General features: G+C 38.8%; 1 protein-coding gene across 2 annotated transcripts; it reads left to right on the top strand.

Moving 5' to 3' along the window:
* Nucleotides 1–1359: 1359 nt before the first annotated feature.
* On the top strand, nt 1360–16089 carry LOC307031237 (uncharacterized protein). Of its 2 annotated transcripts, none has more exons than XM_079668154.1 (4): nt 1360–10907; nt 12271–12431; nt 13248–13724; nt 13985–16089. In XM_079668154.1, the coding sequence occupies exons 2-4, from the start codon at nt 12332–12334 to the stop codon at nt 14077–14079; spliced, it is 672 nt and encodes a 223-aa protein (XP_079524280.1). In that variant the 5' UTR covers nt 1360–10907; nt 12271–12331; the 3' UTR covers nt 14080–16089. The 2 variants fall into 2 exon arrangements, with proteins under 2 accessions (XP_079524280.1, XP_079524281.1); XM_079668155.1 differs by having other exon boundaries at nt 14554–16089.
* The last annotated feature ends 806 nt before the right edge of the window (nt 16090–16895 follow it).

Raw genomic sequence — 16895 nt, forward strand, 5'->3', positions numbered from 1 at the left:
GTAATAAAAAAATATGGCAAAACGAAAACAGCCAAGCGTCACAGCTTTTGGATTCACAAGCAAAGAAGCGAAGGAGTCTAAAAATGACAACGTGAATGGAAAACAACTTTTAGTTGGTAAGCGGCGTTAGGGTCGAGCTTGACAGCTCCACACCAAGGGAGAGGCCTGCCGATGCGGAGCCTGAAGAGGCTTCAACAACGGCCACATCCGCCGGCATAGTGACACCGTCTGTATTAGTAGAAGAGTGTTTTTATAGCAATTGATCGCATCCGCACTGCTGTGCCAGTCAACAGAGCGTGCGTGTGACATATTTAGTAGCAGGATGTGCTCTGAAAAATAGGGCTCCCCGAAAGCAAATGGGTAATTCGAAAACTGACAGAGCTCCCTCTATACAAATCAAACTGTAGACGGTGTGAAAGCACCTATTGTTTTAAATAATGGTCGGAATGTGACCGGTGAGCCTTCTGAATTACCGTGGGACAGCACATTCTAAACTAAAATGTTCAATCAATAAAGTAACATCTTATCTTATCTTAATAATATCTTCATATTAATAATAATAATAAATCATACAGTATGTGTCCGAAAGGGAGCAGGAGGAAGCAAACACAAAAATATACTGCATATTAAAGCAAACGATTGTAAAGGTTAAAGTATGAGCATAACAAATAAAGAAGTGTAATGTAAACATTTACATTATGATTATTTAATATATAAAGACTATATATTATTGAATTACAAGATTAGATATACTTTAGTTGATCTAAAATATTGATGTGTTCAAATGCCCTTCAAAACACAACTGAAAGTCCATGAAACTTGTCTTTCTGTATTTGTGAATGAAGCGCCATCTCCTGGTTAAAACCTGAAATTGAAAATCTGGCAACGCCCTCTTGGAAAATAGTGGGAGGGCTTAACATTCCTCTATACTGGTCTTTGGCAGGTCGTAGGCAGGAAGCTGTAAGCTGGAGTCCGAAATTCAGTGCTACATCTGTAGATGTTTTTTATTTTAAAGAAAATTTAGATTGAACATAGTAAAAAACTGTAAATTATAGTGTCCATCCAAAAATTATTTGTTACTTACAGTGAAAACTGCCCTTGGATGATGGTAAGGTAGACTAAAAGCTTTACAAATCTAAAGTACAACATATAATAAGTACCCTGTATCAAGATTGATGCCAAACAAGTGATATTTCACCTTTTTAGAGAGGTTTAGAAAAAAAAAACTCTGAGGTGATTTGGGTGGAAATGGGCGTTTTTACCGTTTCTCTGGAACCCATTGGTCGATTTTGGTGATTGACATCTCTTTCTGACCGTTAGAGCCAATAGAAACGAAGGGGAATTTCCACATACACACTAGGGCTGTAACGATACACTAATCTCACAATACGATACACGATATTGAGCTCACGATACGATATATATCACGATATTCAGCCAACGATACGATTCGATACGATTCGATATAATTCGATACACTTACATCATTTTCTGAAAGATTTTAAAGGGACAGTGTGATTTTGGTGACATCTTGTGAGTGTTCCATTGACTTGGATTGAATTAATTCAACTGAAAACTGAAAGCATCAATTATACAATATATGGCTCTGACTAGACAGAGAGTCTACAGCTTGCAAATGCTGGACAAAATGACTCAAAAGATGTGGTGAGAAAATTTGTTTCATTTATTGAAACAGTGCCAACTGTAGCTTACAAGCCTTTGAAACGTAAGTACATAAAGTGCAGTATCACAATGGACATTGTTAACTGTGTTCGTTATTCTCCCGACCAGGAGAGAAGCTTTAAAATAGGAGACTAAATGGAGTCTCTGTGAAAGTTCAATTGGGTACTTTAATTAAAAAAGGCGCGGTAGTGTTACAGACAGAATATTGTTCCGGCAGAAAAACAGCTGTGATCTGGCTCTCCTCGATAGGGAAGAGAAGAGAATGGATCTCTCCTCCGGTGCTGTTTATATATCCTCTGCTGGCTCCTCCCCGCCAGCCGGCTCGCCTCGTCTCCAATGTCCGTTATTGCATTTAAACAGAGGATAGGTTCTTTTCACATTCAATATATGCTTAACACGCCGTTTCTCCTCATATTCTCTTTCATCACTTTTCATTGAACACATTCTAAACGCTGTACTCAATACTCTAAACAATACTTCTCGGCTCGTTTGGTTTCCGGTCATTCCGGATGTTGTCACATGCTACTCTCGTCTGTAAACAATAATGTATTCAAATAAACTGTACCTTCATTTAATATTCAGCATGGTAGTATCTCGACATCTATAGTTGTAGTGTTAAATCAGTAGGCTTCGGTTTGCACCACTCCATATCATTTCGCTACTAAATTCACCTCTTTAGGAAATCGTATATTAGCCACATGCTAAATGCTAACCGGAGATGAAGGATTTTCAGAATAAAAGCTTAACTGCTTGTGCACAAGAATTTCTGGTTTTTCAGTATAAAAGAGCATTAAAACTGACGGCATGTTTAAACTACATTTCCCCATTAAAACATTGATTTTAATTTCTAACAGTCCCTCCTTACACACCTAAAAGGTGTGTATAATACTGAAATCAATGAGTTCTTCATCTGAAATTTGCATATTACATATCTCATATTAACAAACATACAATCAAATGGAATGGTTTTACAGCCGGCTTTACAAAAATACAAAATAAATTATTGTCTGTGTTCAAACATAAAAGTTTTCCCTTGTGCATAACTTCTAGTGTTTACATTCAATATCATTCTTCAAAATAGCAGCAATGGCTTGGTATCAGAACATTTCTTCCTCCCTCCTTTCACAGAAACCGTTCTCATACCACGCTCAGTGTTAAGGCACTTGTTTTTACAAAGTGAAAAGAAATAAACCATTTTAGAATAGCAATAAAATAGTAAAGTCAAATAAAATAGACCATCTTGGTATAGTATAAAATAAATTGAAAATAAAAATACACTATCTTGGAATAGTATAAAATAAATTGAAATGGATTCACTCCATTTTAGCATTTTATTTTGCTCACTTCTTCACATGATTTCATAATGTAAAGAATCACATCAGCTGGACATTCATTGATCAATCTCATCTCCGAACATCCATATCATTTAAACTAACTCATCATTGTCATCAACATCTGAATACGGGGGTGGGTCGTCTTGTTCTGCTAGCATTTGTAATTATCTCCTCATGAGAAATTTACCCTCCCTCCTTTCATACCATTTAAGGTATGAAAGTAATATGTTCTCTAGAAGGGGCCGTCGTGATCAATCGGTACGTTCTACTCTGGGGTACGGCATTCTAGACAGTCATTTCTGGGAGAAGATTTTGGTCAGTTACAACAGTTGTAGAGTTTCATCACTTAAAAGTTCCTTCTCATTACTGGTGGTCTGTTCTAATGCAGTGATAAAGTCCCTGAAATGGTGTGAGAACCAGTGGAATATCAATAACTCATTATACTAATTTATTTTCAATTCTTGTCTACTTAAATAGCTATGCTAACCCCTTTAACAGAACCTTGGGTGCTAGAGCATGTGATAATTACTCCCTCCTTTAACAAGAACTTTAAAACAGAAGTCATTTCATTAATGGTTTGCAGTTCAATTCAGGAATTTACACCTATGGCAGATATGTTTCTCCTTTAAATAACATCTCTAAAAGTCAGGTCATCACTGATTGAATGGATGACCTTTAGGAGCTGGTGGCGCTTGTCTTTTAAAACTCATACTCTGGTGCCGTGCGCTCCCTCTGAAGCTGCAAGTAAGATTTAAAACATCTGCAGGGTGGGTCGAGCGACCCCTTCTCCCTGAACGATATTTGTTGTAAAATATGCACCATCACAATGAGTGATCCAAGGTCCCCCATGTATTACTCCCAATTATATTAGTTTTTTTAAATTAAAATGTGCAATCTCTCTTTTGTCTTTTTAAAACTCTACATCTTGGACAAAAAACAACTGTTATTTCCACCCTAATCTTCCCTCCTGAGGTAATAACCATGCTACAATGGAGAAATCAATACTCTAGATTGGAATACTATCTTTGGCTTGGTACTAGCTCTACCTTTAACATTTTCCATACAAATAAAGTAACAAATTAAATCTTACCCACATTCACACATGAATAAAAAAAAACTCTTAAAGAATAATTTGTTCATATGATGAAAAGATTGAATAATATGTTCTACCCTCAGTGTGTTTTTAGGGTTATTTAATAGTTTCCTCTTTCTTTCTTTATAAATTCACCAATTGATTAATTCATGGCTAATAAATATTTTTCTTTACGTATTTCTCGTTGGTGAATAAGTGTGTTTATGTGTAAACTCACTCACTCCCGTTTTCCTTCTCTCCCCCTCTGGTTGTCAAGCCACGACCCCCTCACATTCTGCCGGACCATGCCAACTCCTCCGTCCTGTCCTCTTCTCCGTCCACCTTCTCCTCAGTCCATCCGCTCTTGGATCCTTCCGCTGTAACTCTCTTCAGTGTCCCATCTGCTTTGCTTTTCATCTCCTCCTTTACAGTCTCTACTTTGTTGCATGGAGGGCGTATTCTGCTCTCGTGTCCCACACTCTGCTCTTGTGTCCAAATCTTGTGGCTCAGCTTGGAACTTCATGTCCTGTGGGGGACCGATGAGAGTGTGCCTTTTTATGTCACCTGTAGTTCTGGATTCCTCAGGTGGAGATGGTTCAGCTCTGGTTCTCTATCTGTTCGATGGAGGAGGAGGAGTCTTCCGTGGTGAGGTCTTTTGTCTGCTTGGAAGTTGGGGTCGTAGCGTTCTGACAGGCGGAGAGATAGAGAGAGAGAGATCTCGGGACGCATTATCTATAGTTAACACACTGAGGTAAAATAAATCCAATCTTTCCCACTCTATTTTCCTAACCATACTATCTTTCTTTGATGTTAAATGTCATCTAAGCCCAGTTAATGTTTTCTAATAATTGTACCATATCCCTAAACATTGTTTTCACCCACTGTAACATGTTTACTCCAATTAACTTTCAGGAAACCACTTTCTTCCATACATTTAAATACCTAGATGCTTCAAGCACCACATATTTCACACACTATAAAGGAACGTCTCCATATTTTCTCCATCACTTTAAATCTCACTGTTATTTAGAACATAAGTAACTTTGGTGACTGGACATATCTGCAATGTCGCCACTGTCTGCTAGGACATTTTGTTCATAGAGTTTGTACGTACAAAGCTATACTTTTGGGTTAGTAGCCTGTTTCAACTGTAATCATTTTCAATAATTCTACTCAGGTCACCGGTCGGTTGTTCATAAACTTAACAGGGGGTGTTTCTGGTACAGACTAAAACATGGATCCAGTGTATTTAGTGATTCCCCTAATCTGTAAATCCCCATCACTTACATATCCCGATCACTTAAACCCATCTCATCATTTGATACAAGAACTGCATATAGGGGGGTGAATCATCTTGATTATAACCGCCTCTTGTTTGGGAACGAGTATTTCTAACTCCTCCTCTTGTTGCTCAGCTGATCTTTTGGCTCTGAGGATAAGTGAAAGTCTCTGAAACCCAGCTGGAGTCTTGTTAGTGATGTGGGCATTCCCTATGAGTGAACTAATGGTTCCATGTTTTACTTGATATTGTACTCCCCATCCAACCAACAAGGTGCCAAGTGTAATGAGCACAATCAACAATGCTATTCTGACTCTTATCCCTAGGGGACCCCACAATTGGTTTGGCTTTGTTCTCGTCATCATCTCTATTTTAAACCTGGTTGTGTCCGTTACAGAATTTAAATAATGAGTCCAAAAATAACATACAAAAAATTGGACTCTTTTTCAGATGTAAAACAAAAAAATAGGTTTTCACATTAATGTACAATCTATAAAAATCTATAGACAATTTGTCTTTTGAGCTGTTTCTATCTTTATCTTATTTCTATTTATTGTTTTGTTCCAGCTCTGCCAAATCAGTCCTAACTGCCAATAATGTTCTGGAAGTCGCCAGTGAAGGGTGACAATGTGTGAGGTGGTGTCAATTTGCTCCTTTTTCTTTACCTTTAAACCGGAGCGCGTGTGAAGTTTGTTACAACCTTTCACGCTTCCGTCCACCGGGGATGAGCCCACTGTCTTTTGTGAACTTTCACCCTCACCCAATCACCTGGCCGAACAGGAGTCTCTTCTGGTGTCTCGTCTGGTATCTCTGTAGTTTTCCTAGCCTGCTGTGTAGACAAAACTTGCATAATATTACTCAGAGTTCTGACATATTCATCCACTTCTATTTGTCTAATATCTAAAACTGGACCACTCCCTCCTTGGAGAAGGCCCAAGCTTTGGCATACCTCTTGTTGTTTTATGACCTATTGTTGACTACATGTTATTATTTATTAACTACGTCACTGAAATCAACATATCTGTATAATCATGACACTCCCTCCTTTGAGCATAAAGTGCCCAATTAATATTGCAATGATTATCCTATTCTGAACAGGACATGTAAAACCCATAACGTTGCATTAAATAAATATAACTTCTCCGTGTACCCACAAGGCGTACAAAAATATCATATGATGTATGGCTTTCTGATGGCATAAATGCATATTCACAAAACATTTCCCATTACCACTTCTAATAGTTTACTTGTTTCAATAATGGCTTTGTTTCAATAATGGCTTTTGTCATGGCATTATGCATCATCGTTGCTGCGAAAAACAATACCCCTGGTGTCGCTAATGCGTCTCAATAACTCTAGGATTAGAGGATTGGTTGACACTGCTGAACTAACATATGATAAAATAATCTGTCTCCAAACTGGAGGGAAAATATGAACTATTCTCACAGAGGGTGACCTGCATGAAGGGCTGGTGCTCCTCACTCATAATGAGATATTGCCTTACGCACAACACTATAAATCAGTAAAGTTACTCAAGAATAAATAAATAAAGACTGATTCTTGAAACTGTTGTAAAAACCCTACAACTTCTTCATCAGTGTTATGTTATTTAATCTGCGGCTCATGCCTTAAAACAGATACTTCAGACCGATTATAAAATTGTGTTTATGAGAAAAATGTAATCTGACTCCATAAATCACATAATTGTTTGATTAAAAACTGCACTTCTGGCTAAGAATAAATGAAGTTCCCCTTTAAACACAGCCCCGGTCTTCTGACGGGGTCTATCTATGTACTGGCTGGAAAATGTTGGGCCAGTCTCTGTCGCTCCGTCACATCTTGACCTCACTAGTTGTGTGGACACAATAGTTTTCTGTGTGGGGGAACAACATCACTTGTAATCTGTATCCTTCTCATAATTACAAAAATAGTCTGCTAAATGTTCTACTCTGCTACTTCTAATTGGTGGATGCTCTGTGTAAATGCAAATTCAAAGCAAAAGGAGCAAATTGAATTTGCATTTCACGAAATGGCGATTGCCCTGTCTTTGTTTTTCCACATGTGGGGTGTAAACAAGATGGCACCCGATTATTTCGCACTCTGACCTGTAGACAAAGAGATTTGTCCATGCGGCTCTCAGGTGGGAGTTTAAACAATGGCGAGGTGATCTTTAAAGGAACCGTAACAAAGTAAACCACTGGTGTGGTATTATAAACCCTGAAATACAAGCCAAAAAAACACTTAGTTTAAAATAACAACATTTCTATCGAGCTTACTATGAAAAAAATGGGCTTTATCTTATTGATATCATCACTTAAAGTTAGGAACCCTTACGCACTAGCTATAAACCTGTTCACGTAATATTTGACTTTATAGTCGACTATGGGCTTTATCTTATTAATATCATCACTTAAAGTTAGGAACCCTTACGCACTAGCTATAAACCTGTTCACGTAATATTTGACTTTATAGTCGACTATGGTTAACTGTTGCTATTTGGACACGCCAAACTGGGACTAATATGGAGACCTATCAGCCACTGATAATAAACCGTCGTCTTATTACTGCACTGCTGCTGTAACTCCGATTACCGTAACCCACCCGCAATATCTTTTTTTAAACAGAACAGTTTTAACCACTGATTAAGGCTTAGACCTTAACCAAGCCTTTCTTGAAAAGGACTTTCTTTAAAGCACTGACTTCGGTCTTAACCCTTAGTTGATTCACTATGCCCCGCTGGTTTTCACTTACTCGGCCCTTAACCGATTCGCTATGTCTCCAGATCTTAACAAAAAATCGTTAAATGGGCTATATACCCTTACGTCATAGGCTAAATCAGTGGTTCTCAAAGTGGGGTCCGCGACCCCCCGGGGGTCCGTGGCACTCTGCCAGGGGGTCCGTGAAAAGTTTTCAGATTCATTCATTTAAATTATCATGATATCATTTTTTTTTCATTATAATTTTTTTTACAAAGGGCTTCATAGTTCAACAAATAATATATATATTTTTTTAATCTAAAATAGTTCATAGATTACGTTCTAATCTAACGAATCTATACATTTAAAAATCAAGCGCGTCACCCGTTACCATGGAAACAACAATATCTGGTACGTCAGTCAGAGAGCGCCACTGCTAGCATCATAGAGATATAACACGGCTAGCATACTACGAAGATGGACCGATTTTTAAAACGACCGGTTACGGCTACAAATGAAGTAAATGAAAAACAAAAGTCAGGAAATACGATGAGGAGTATCTCCAATATGGATTTATTGAAGTGGAAGGGAAACCGAAATGTCTGATATGCCTGCGGTGTCTTGCCAATGAGGCGATGAAGCCTGCCAAATTGAAGAGGCACCTCGAGACCAAGCATCCAGATTATGTAAAAAAAGACCGGGCTTTTTTTTAGAGGAAGGGCGAGGAATACAGCCAGCAACAACAACGGATGGTTAATGTTACGTCTGTTTCTGCTAAAGAGCAGACGACGAATTTAGGACATGTCTGCTGATATCAAATCACAACTGCTGGAAAGACTGAGAGGGTCTAAATTCGCGGTTCAATTGGATGAGTCCATTGATGTGTCCGGCTCTGCGCGGCTCATCGCACTGGCGCGAGAGGAGAGGGAGAGCCGCAGAAGTGAGACTGACTGAGATTACTTTGAGCAACATGCATGGGAATAAGTTACAATATAATACATTTGTGTATATTTCTCGCTATTCAGATGGTCTGCTGCCTGGTGCTGCTGTTGCGCAATGTGCAGTAGTGTCCTCTTTTCGCACCATTACATTATCAGTTATGAATTTGTTTTTCACTGCTTGAGAAAATGGATTTGTGGCTGAGAGCGTGTGAAAAATCTCAATTGTGTGAGAGTTGGCAGCCCTGTGAACTCGCTTGACATTATTATGTATGAAACTGGCAATCAGATTTATTTACTTATTAATCGAAGGTGCCGGAACGCTGTTCTGGATCGTTCCCGCCCACTTTAACCCCTGTGTGTGTGTGTGTGTGTGTGTGTGTGTGTGTGTGTGTGTGTCTTCACTTGCAGAGAAAAGCAATCAGCTTCATGGACTGCTTTGCATCACTCCAATAGTGTCCAGAGCTGGCTGCCATTACAAGTAGTGGTTTGGGATTGTAGCAATGCAGTTGCAGTTGTTTTGCAATTTACTTGATATATGTTGCAATGCAGGCATGTGTTCAATTGTTTATAGCCTGCATTTATTTTGTTATTAGACTTTTATAAATCATTTAATTTTAACTAAGAGTGAAACACTTGGTGTGTGTGTGTGTGTGTGTGTGTGTGTGTGTGTGTGTGTGTATGTGTGCGTGTGTGTGTGTGTGTGTGTGTGTTGAAATGCACTTCAAATGATCACTTTTCTCTTGATTTCCCTTTGATATTTTGTTTAGGTACAGTGTTACTTGCAGCTGATTGATTGATTGTTTTATGGGTATTCTGTGTTGAGATGGTGCAAATATTTTTAATACATATCTAATATATTTCTAATACATTGCTCTTGTGTTGTTCTTTGACATAACTAAGACTATAGAAGTGTAAAAAATAGGCTACGTCAGATTATTCCAAGGGACATACATGTCAAGTCAAGTCAATTTTTATTTATATAGCCCAAAATCACAAATCAGAATGAGGGGGTCCTTGGTGTATTCTCTATCTTGTAAGGGGTCCTTGGCTGAAAAACAATTGAGAACCTCTGCCCTAGAGGACATGAGGTCCACCCCCACTTAAAACATATTCACATGGATAGGATACTAAATAAATGTGCACACTTTTTATCTAGTAACCTTTGTACCTCAGCAGGAGGGAGTTAGTTTATAAAAGGTCCTTCACTGATCACTTAACTATCACGCAGCTGTGTGCAGCATTTACTGTAAGAATCACACATTTATTCAATAATGCAGACTTAATAAATGACCATTCTTTGTTGATTCTGGCTGGAGTGTTAATTGACAGTAGTTACATAAGCTTCAAAACAAGCCACAACTGCGCGTGCACACGTGCAGAACTTATAGAATTAGCAATACACCCCTGCTAATGATGATTTTAGTATTATTTTCTGTGATGATGGAGCATCAACTTTTGGATCAACCAGATATTGACAGATTAGGGTTGTCCATAACAGTCAATTTAAACATGTGACTGACTCTGTATAACATTGTTTTCCTTACTCTTGTGATTTTTGTTCATCCTATCTAAAAGATAAAAAAACATGAGTTCATTGTTTTAACAAGATTTTTCACGATATAATAAAATACATGAATCCTGTAAACATTTGTAGTATAGTATTCTTATTTTTGGTATTCCCTGACATTATCTGTGTTTCTGTTACAGATGCCTACTCAAAAAGTGTGCCAGACATGCAGGCAAAGCATAGGAGTAGCAAGTAAAAAATGCAAACAATGTGGTGCCATCCAACCCTACAAAGAGAAACTCTCCAAGCAAAAAGAAAAGGTTGCACAGGAGTGGAAGGCCACGCAACAGAAAAACCACAGTGTCAACAAAGTGTATGACTCGACACATTTACTGGTAAGCTTTTTTCTCTTGCAGATGTCAGTTATCATAAAAAAGTGTGTAAATAATCCCTGATCTTAATCTTTTTATACAAATTGTTAAATTACTGAATTGATTTATACTTTCCAACAGTCGCCCTCATTTACTTTTTTAAAATAATCCTAATTTCTTAAGTAAGTTTATGTGAGAAGTACAGACTAGTGCACGATTACTGCACTTCATGTAATGTGTTAAGCAAAATTGTTGTCACCGTTGTATTTAAAGCTGTAAAGGCATAACACATTTTTTCGAACTGATGTTAGATAGTGTTTGTACTTGCAAGCACCCAGTTTTAGTAAAACATTATTTCTTAACCAGAAGTAACATAGTTCAGGCCAGTGGTAATTCCTAGAATCAGAGCTTCAATGTACATGTTTTTCTAATTATATCTTACAAAAAAACCTGCATTTTGGTGTTTTATATTTTATTTTGGAACTTCATGGTATGGAAAACACATAATTATGTGACTATGGTTTCCAAAAGTAAAATAAATGAAATATCATATACATTTTTGAATAAATGGTAAAACCAAGAATGTCACAGAATCAAAACCAGCCCATATTAATATAGTGCTTGAAAGACAATCAAGACCTGGAAAGAGTTAGTATTAATAAAGAGGCCCTTAAAAGCACTTTCATTAAGCTTACCAGAGTCTCTGACTTTGAGCCGTGTTCGAACAGTCATTTAAAAATTCCCCTGTAACACCAGCTTTACATCTGAAGTGCTGTTAATGCGGAACTTTGAACCTGAAATGATATAGGTTATAGCTTGCTGACATGTTTCAAAGCTAAATGTAGCTTATTCAGATATCTGAATGTGAGAATTAAATGGACCAATATTAGGCATGCCAGAAACTGACCATGATCAAAATCGGACAGCCCTGGCGAATATTAATCGATTATTCGCCGCCGAATTGAAACTAAGCCAGGAAAAAAAAGAAATACATAAATAATAATAAAAATATATATAAATAAAATCGAATTTTAAAAATAATTTTCGATTATGGAGACTGTAACGAATATTCGAAAAATAGAATAATCGCTGGCATCCCTAACCCATATAAAAAGAACTATGCCCATGTAAAAAAAACTCAAAGTGAACCCGAGCTCGATAAACTTCTTTTTTTTTTACAGTTCTTTTTTAGGGGCTCCCCTAAAAGGGGTCTAAAATCACACCTGGTTAATTGTGGGGTGCCTTCCTCAATGTGCACACGTATCACATCAGTGCATTTTTCACTTATGCAAAATAAATGGAGTTATAATGGCTTTAGGTGTGTGAAAATGTTTAGAACTGTTGTGTACATAATATTTCTTGTTTTTTTGTGTCCATTGTGTTCCAGCTCCACAAATGGAAAATGTTAGATCGGCGTCCCATCCTCCTTCTTGCCAAGAGAGGCACAAATGGTTTTTGCCGATTGCATCTGTCCATGGCAAATCGAGACAGAAGATGGTAACAATGCACTTGTTACCATAAAGAGGATTTACGAAAGCCTTATTAATGGTAAAGTATACAAATCTGCATGCTATATTTCAGCAATTTATCTGTTAACATGTTTTGTAAATTAGTTGCTCAGTTATCTGGTTTTAAATGTAAAAAAATGTGAATCACTGTTTACCAAGTAGTACAAATATGTCGTTATGTCTTGTTTTGTCAGTTAAAGGGCCCATGTCATGCTTTTCTGGTTATTACCCGTCCCCTTGTGTGTTATGAAGCTTTTCCTGCATGTAAACGGTCTGCAGAGTCACAAACCCTCAAAGTACACCCTGTAGCGAGTAAAACTCTAACACAGAAAATACCTGTCTATGCTGCTCTTTTTCAATTTTTTTCTTCCTGAGTATAGTGACGTAACGGGCATAGTGACGTACCGGCTCACACACACACACACTCAGCCTTATCTTTTCTCAGCCGAGGCTCCGCGGATCTCCTCACGCACACACGCACACACACTCACAGCCTGGCTGTGAGTGTGTGTGCGTGTGTGCACTCAGGCTGAGTTCCTCGCTGTCTCGCAGACCCCACGCAGCAACCAGGAAACAACACCAGTAATCCAGCTCACAATGTCTGCTCCTCGAGCCTCAAAGGGCGGAGCAGCGAGCCCCCCAACGTCCCGCCAACACGGCACCCAGACCCCACGCAGCATTCTCATGTTTGTCCTTACTGGTGTCATTTCCTGGTTGCTAACAAACGCCATAACGCATAATCACTGATGTTCCGCTGTTTCATTTTTAGCTGTAATTACTCAGATTATAAATGTATATGGCGGATTATACTTGGTCATTTATTCACCATGCGTCTACTTTTTTTTCTTCTCAACAGTGACTTTGGCAGTTGAACCTGAGGGCCCTTCAACCACACAGGCAGAAATGGCCGCGGACCCAGGATCAGACTTGTCTGTACCTCTTACCACCGAGACTGACACTGTTTTCACTCTCTTCCTCACTCCTGTGTCCTCCGGCCTGACTCCTGCTCTCTCCTCCGGGCTGACTCCTGCTCTCTACTCCGGGCTGACTCCTGCTCTCTCCTCCGGCCTGACTCCTGCTCTCTCCTCCGGCCTGACTCCTGCTCTCTCCTCCGGCCTGACTCCTGCTCTCTCCTCCGGCCTGACTCCTGCTCTCTCCTCCGGCCTGACTCCTGCTCTCTCCTCCGGCCTGGCTCCTGCTCTCTCCTCCGGCCTGGCTCCTGCTCTCTCCTCCGGCCTGGCTCCTGCTCTCTCCTCCGGCCTGGCTCCTGCTCTCTCCTCAGTGTCTTCCTCACAGAAAAGAAGACCAACGAGGAATAAAGTGGCAATTAATGGTATGTGCGAATTAATTAGTAATTATCTTATTTACATAGACTGAAACTGTGTTTGATTTTGCACATTGAATTAGTTAAAGAGAGAGAAAACAATCATCGGTACAATTAGAATACACCACCTTTTGTTTGTTTAAGACTTTGCAGTATCAAAAGTCTCAGTGCCATTTTGAACAGTTTAATTGAGCACAATGTGATGTTAGGCAATGTTTAGGAGGTTATTGCTGAACTTCAACTTATTACCATCTTTTAATTCCTTGCAGAATGTCCCATTCATCAAGGGTCAGACACTTTCCCCTACAAAAAACTACTGAGGGAACGAATCAGGGAGGTTTGTTTAGAAAATATTTTAAAATAAATAAACAATGACAATAATGTTTCCGTGGAACCAAGTCTTATCTTATTGGATTTTCGTATACTTTGTTTAAAAGGAGTGTTTCAGTCTTAAGCATGAATGCTAATGTAAATATTGAAATTACAGTAACAATAATTTATTATTAATTTAAGGTTGAGGTACTTGTGTAATGCTTCATGTCGCATTAATGCATCATGTCCAGCCATTTATTTGTATATTACATTTTTTCTTGTAATCCTTTGTAGGTGAATTCCTATTCTTGGCAGTAAAAATATCTTTTTAAATAATAATAGTATTCCAAAATATTAAACTGATGGGGAAAATGCTATTGACTATGTTACAGTCGTTCATATGTTTGAGTTAATCGTACCTACTATTATTTCAAATTATCATTTGATTTCACTGGACTTTTTGTATTTACATGTATGACATTTGAAAAAAATGAAGTTTACCTAAAATCTGTGTTTCTTTACTCAGGGTCATACCGAGGTGTTGGTGCAGTGGCAGTCTTGCTCTGGATGGTATGTATCTAATCTGAAGTTTCCTTCAGTGTAGCTGATGGGTCTGGCAGAACAGGGGCCACAAAGTAGTCTTACTAACCAACTTCATCAACCCTGAGATCACTAACTTAAACATTTTGGGTTCCTCAGCAGTAAATTGAATTTAGTTGATCACATGGGGGTGGGGAGCCATGTCATCAATGGCTCTATCAGACGTTTGCGCCATAAAGTAAGACATCCAAGTTCTCTGCCCTTCGTCATTCAGACCATCGCGCCCTAGAAACGCTGTCTGATTGTAACACATAAGCAGGGAAGTAGCCTACATTGAAATAGAAATTAAAATAAAATATACAATAGAGTTTATCCTTGATCAATATCACTAAAGGTTAAATGATTGATATGTGAGACTGGATGGTATTTGATCTCTTTTGTAATTACTGACTTGTTACATTTGTTCTTAACAATTATACTATAAGTATAGTTAGTAGTAGTAAGTAGTATTATTTCTGTGTGCAGTCTTGCAGGCAGTTGTCTAAGTTTAGTCCTGTATGTTTGGGCATTGATAAGACAGCAAATTCAATGAATTGGTCAAATGAAACATTGACTTTGAAATAAAAAATGTACCTTGTATTATATATGATGTACGTGTTATATATAAATATATACATTATACTGCACTTTCATCATGATATTTTTGAGTGACTTAGTGTATCTTCTCATTTGAAATAGATTTGTCAACATACTGTCGAACTACATATTCCAAACAGTTGAAAAAAAGTAATACTTTTTGCTGTGTTTCTGTATTACAGTGGGGCGAAGTGGAAAAAGTCCTGGGAGCCAAAGGAAAACTTTCCCAGTTAAATATGGCTGACTTTTTATTTTTCTATTTTGGAGTAATAAAATACATATAAAAAAACATCTATGTAAGTGTTGTGCCTATTTGTGTTCTTATGTTATCAGTGAGCTGAAGCCAAGACAAATACAAATATATGTTTTAAGTGTATCCATACAAACTCATTCTCTAAAACTGTCATGATTGGTCTGTTGTGAATGACACCCATGAGGAAAAAGGTCCTATACATTATATCACATCGGCAGGGCTGTGATGTGATGAGGCCCTCGCGAGCGTCGACGGGGGGGGTGGTGTGTAAACCCTGGACACACCAAGCCGATTACAGCTAGTGGAGCCTCGCAGCAGAAACTGTGGCGCGCTCAATTGCGCCGCATTTGCGCATCAGATGAGGCTCCCTCCACAAGATGAGGGCGAGAGGCAGACGCAGTCTGTTTGATCGGTGTGTATGGAGGGGCGGGCCTGCACATCGGCATATCACAGACTGGTGCATACATTGTACAGGCGGCAATTTGAAATGGAAAGCAGCCCACACACGGCAGACAAACCCAAACACTTTTGGAACACGCCACCTCCAGACACATTAACATGCACTCCCCTAACTTTCCCCTAATCTGACATTGTATTTCATTCCATAACATATAAATATACTGTTGACCCATGTGAAACACACACACTGAAACCAACATAATTTACTAACATGTAAAAATCTTTCAAATGCGATGGAAACTTCTGAAGCAATGGAAACAGGAGTCAGAGAGACACGAGGAGAGCAGGAACTTTGATGGCAAACTGATGGTTTATTCACAAGACATGTTGTGTGCCACGAATTGACACAAAAGATGCCAAACCAATTCTGAAGATCTCTACCCCAGACCCATATTTAGCTAGTTCTTAGAGAAGAATAAACATTGTGCATAACAAGATAAAACCAACACCTCTATCAGCTGACGCCAATAGGCAGGAACAGGGAGACAAAACACTGAGAGCACAGCAGCCAAGGCTACAGGTGCCTGTGCTCAGTCAGGACAAGACCAGGGGGGTATACCACGAAACTGGTTCAACCTAACCTGGATATGTTTGAGTTAGCCGGTTGGCCTAATCCAAAACATATGCCCTCTCGCTAAACGGCACTACGACACGGGTTATCAAGTGGATCGCTCAAGCCAGCCGTTTCCTATCTAGTTAGGTGCCCGTTCACATAAAAGGGGTAGTATTTGGAGCATTCAACCAATCACAAACATGGAGAAGCGTACTGGCAGCGCAGCGCGTCATACTTCCTGAATGAAAAGTCAACTATATAATTAGACAAATATGAAGACTTTAAACATCCATGACTCAAACACTTTATCCAGGATAAAAGCCACATAGCTGCACCTGCAAGGTGAATACAGCTGGTACAAGAAAAAGTGTTTGAATGCGTACATTAACAGGTTTATGATATGCCCCGTCTAAGACACGATCTGACT

Source organism: Notothenia rossii (genome assembly GCF_949606895.1).
Source record: "Notothenia rossii genome assembly, chromosome: 3".
Lineage (NCBI taxonomy): Eukaryota > Metazoa > Chordata > Actinopteri > Perciformes > Nototheniidae > Notothenia > Notothenia rossii.

Excerpts from the sequence above, each read along its gene's own strand:
- LOC307031237 (XM_079668154.1), top strand. The coding sequence starts at position 12,332 with ATGGTTTTTGCCGATTGCATCTGTCCATGGCAAATCGAGACAGAAGAT. Across the intron at positions 12,432-13,247 it reads TTACGAAAGCCTTATTAATG|TGACTTTGGCAGTTGAACCT; the intron begins GTAAAGTATACA and ends TCTTCTCAACAG. Across the intron at positions 13,725-13,984 it reads GAATAAAGTGGCAATTAATG|AATGTCCCATTCATCAAGGG; the intron begins GTATGTGCGAAT and ends AATTCCTTGCAG.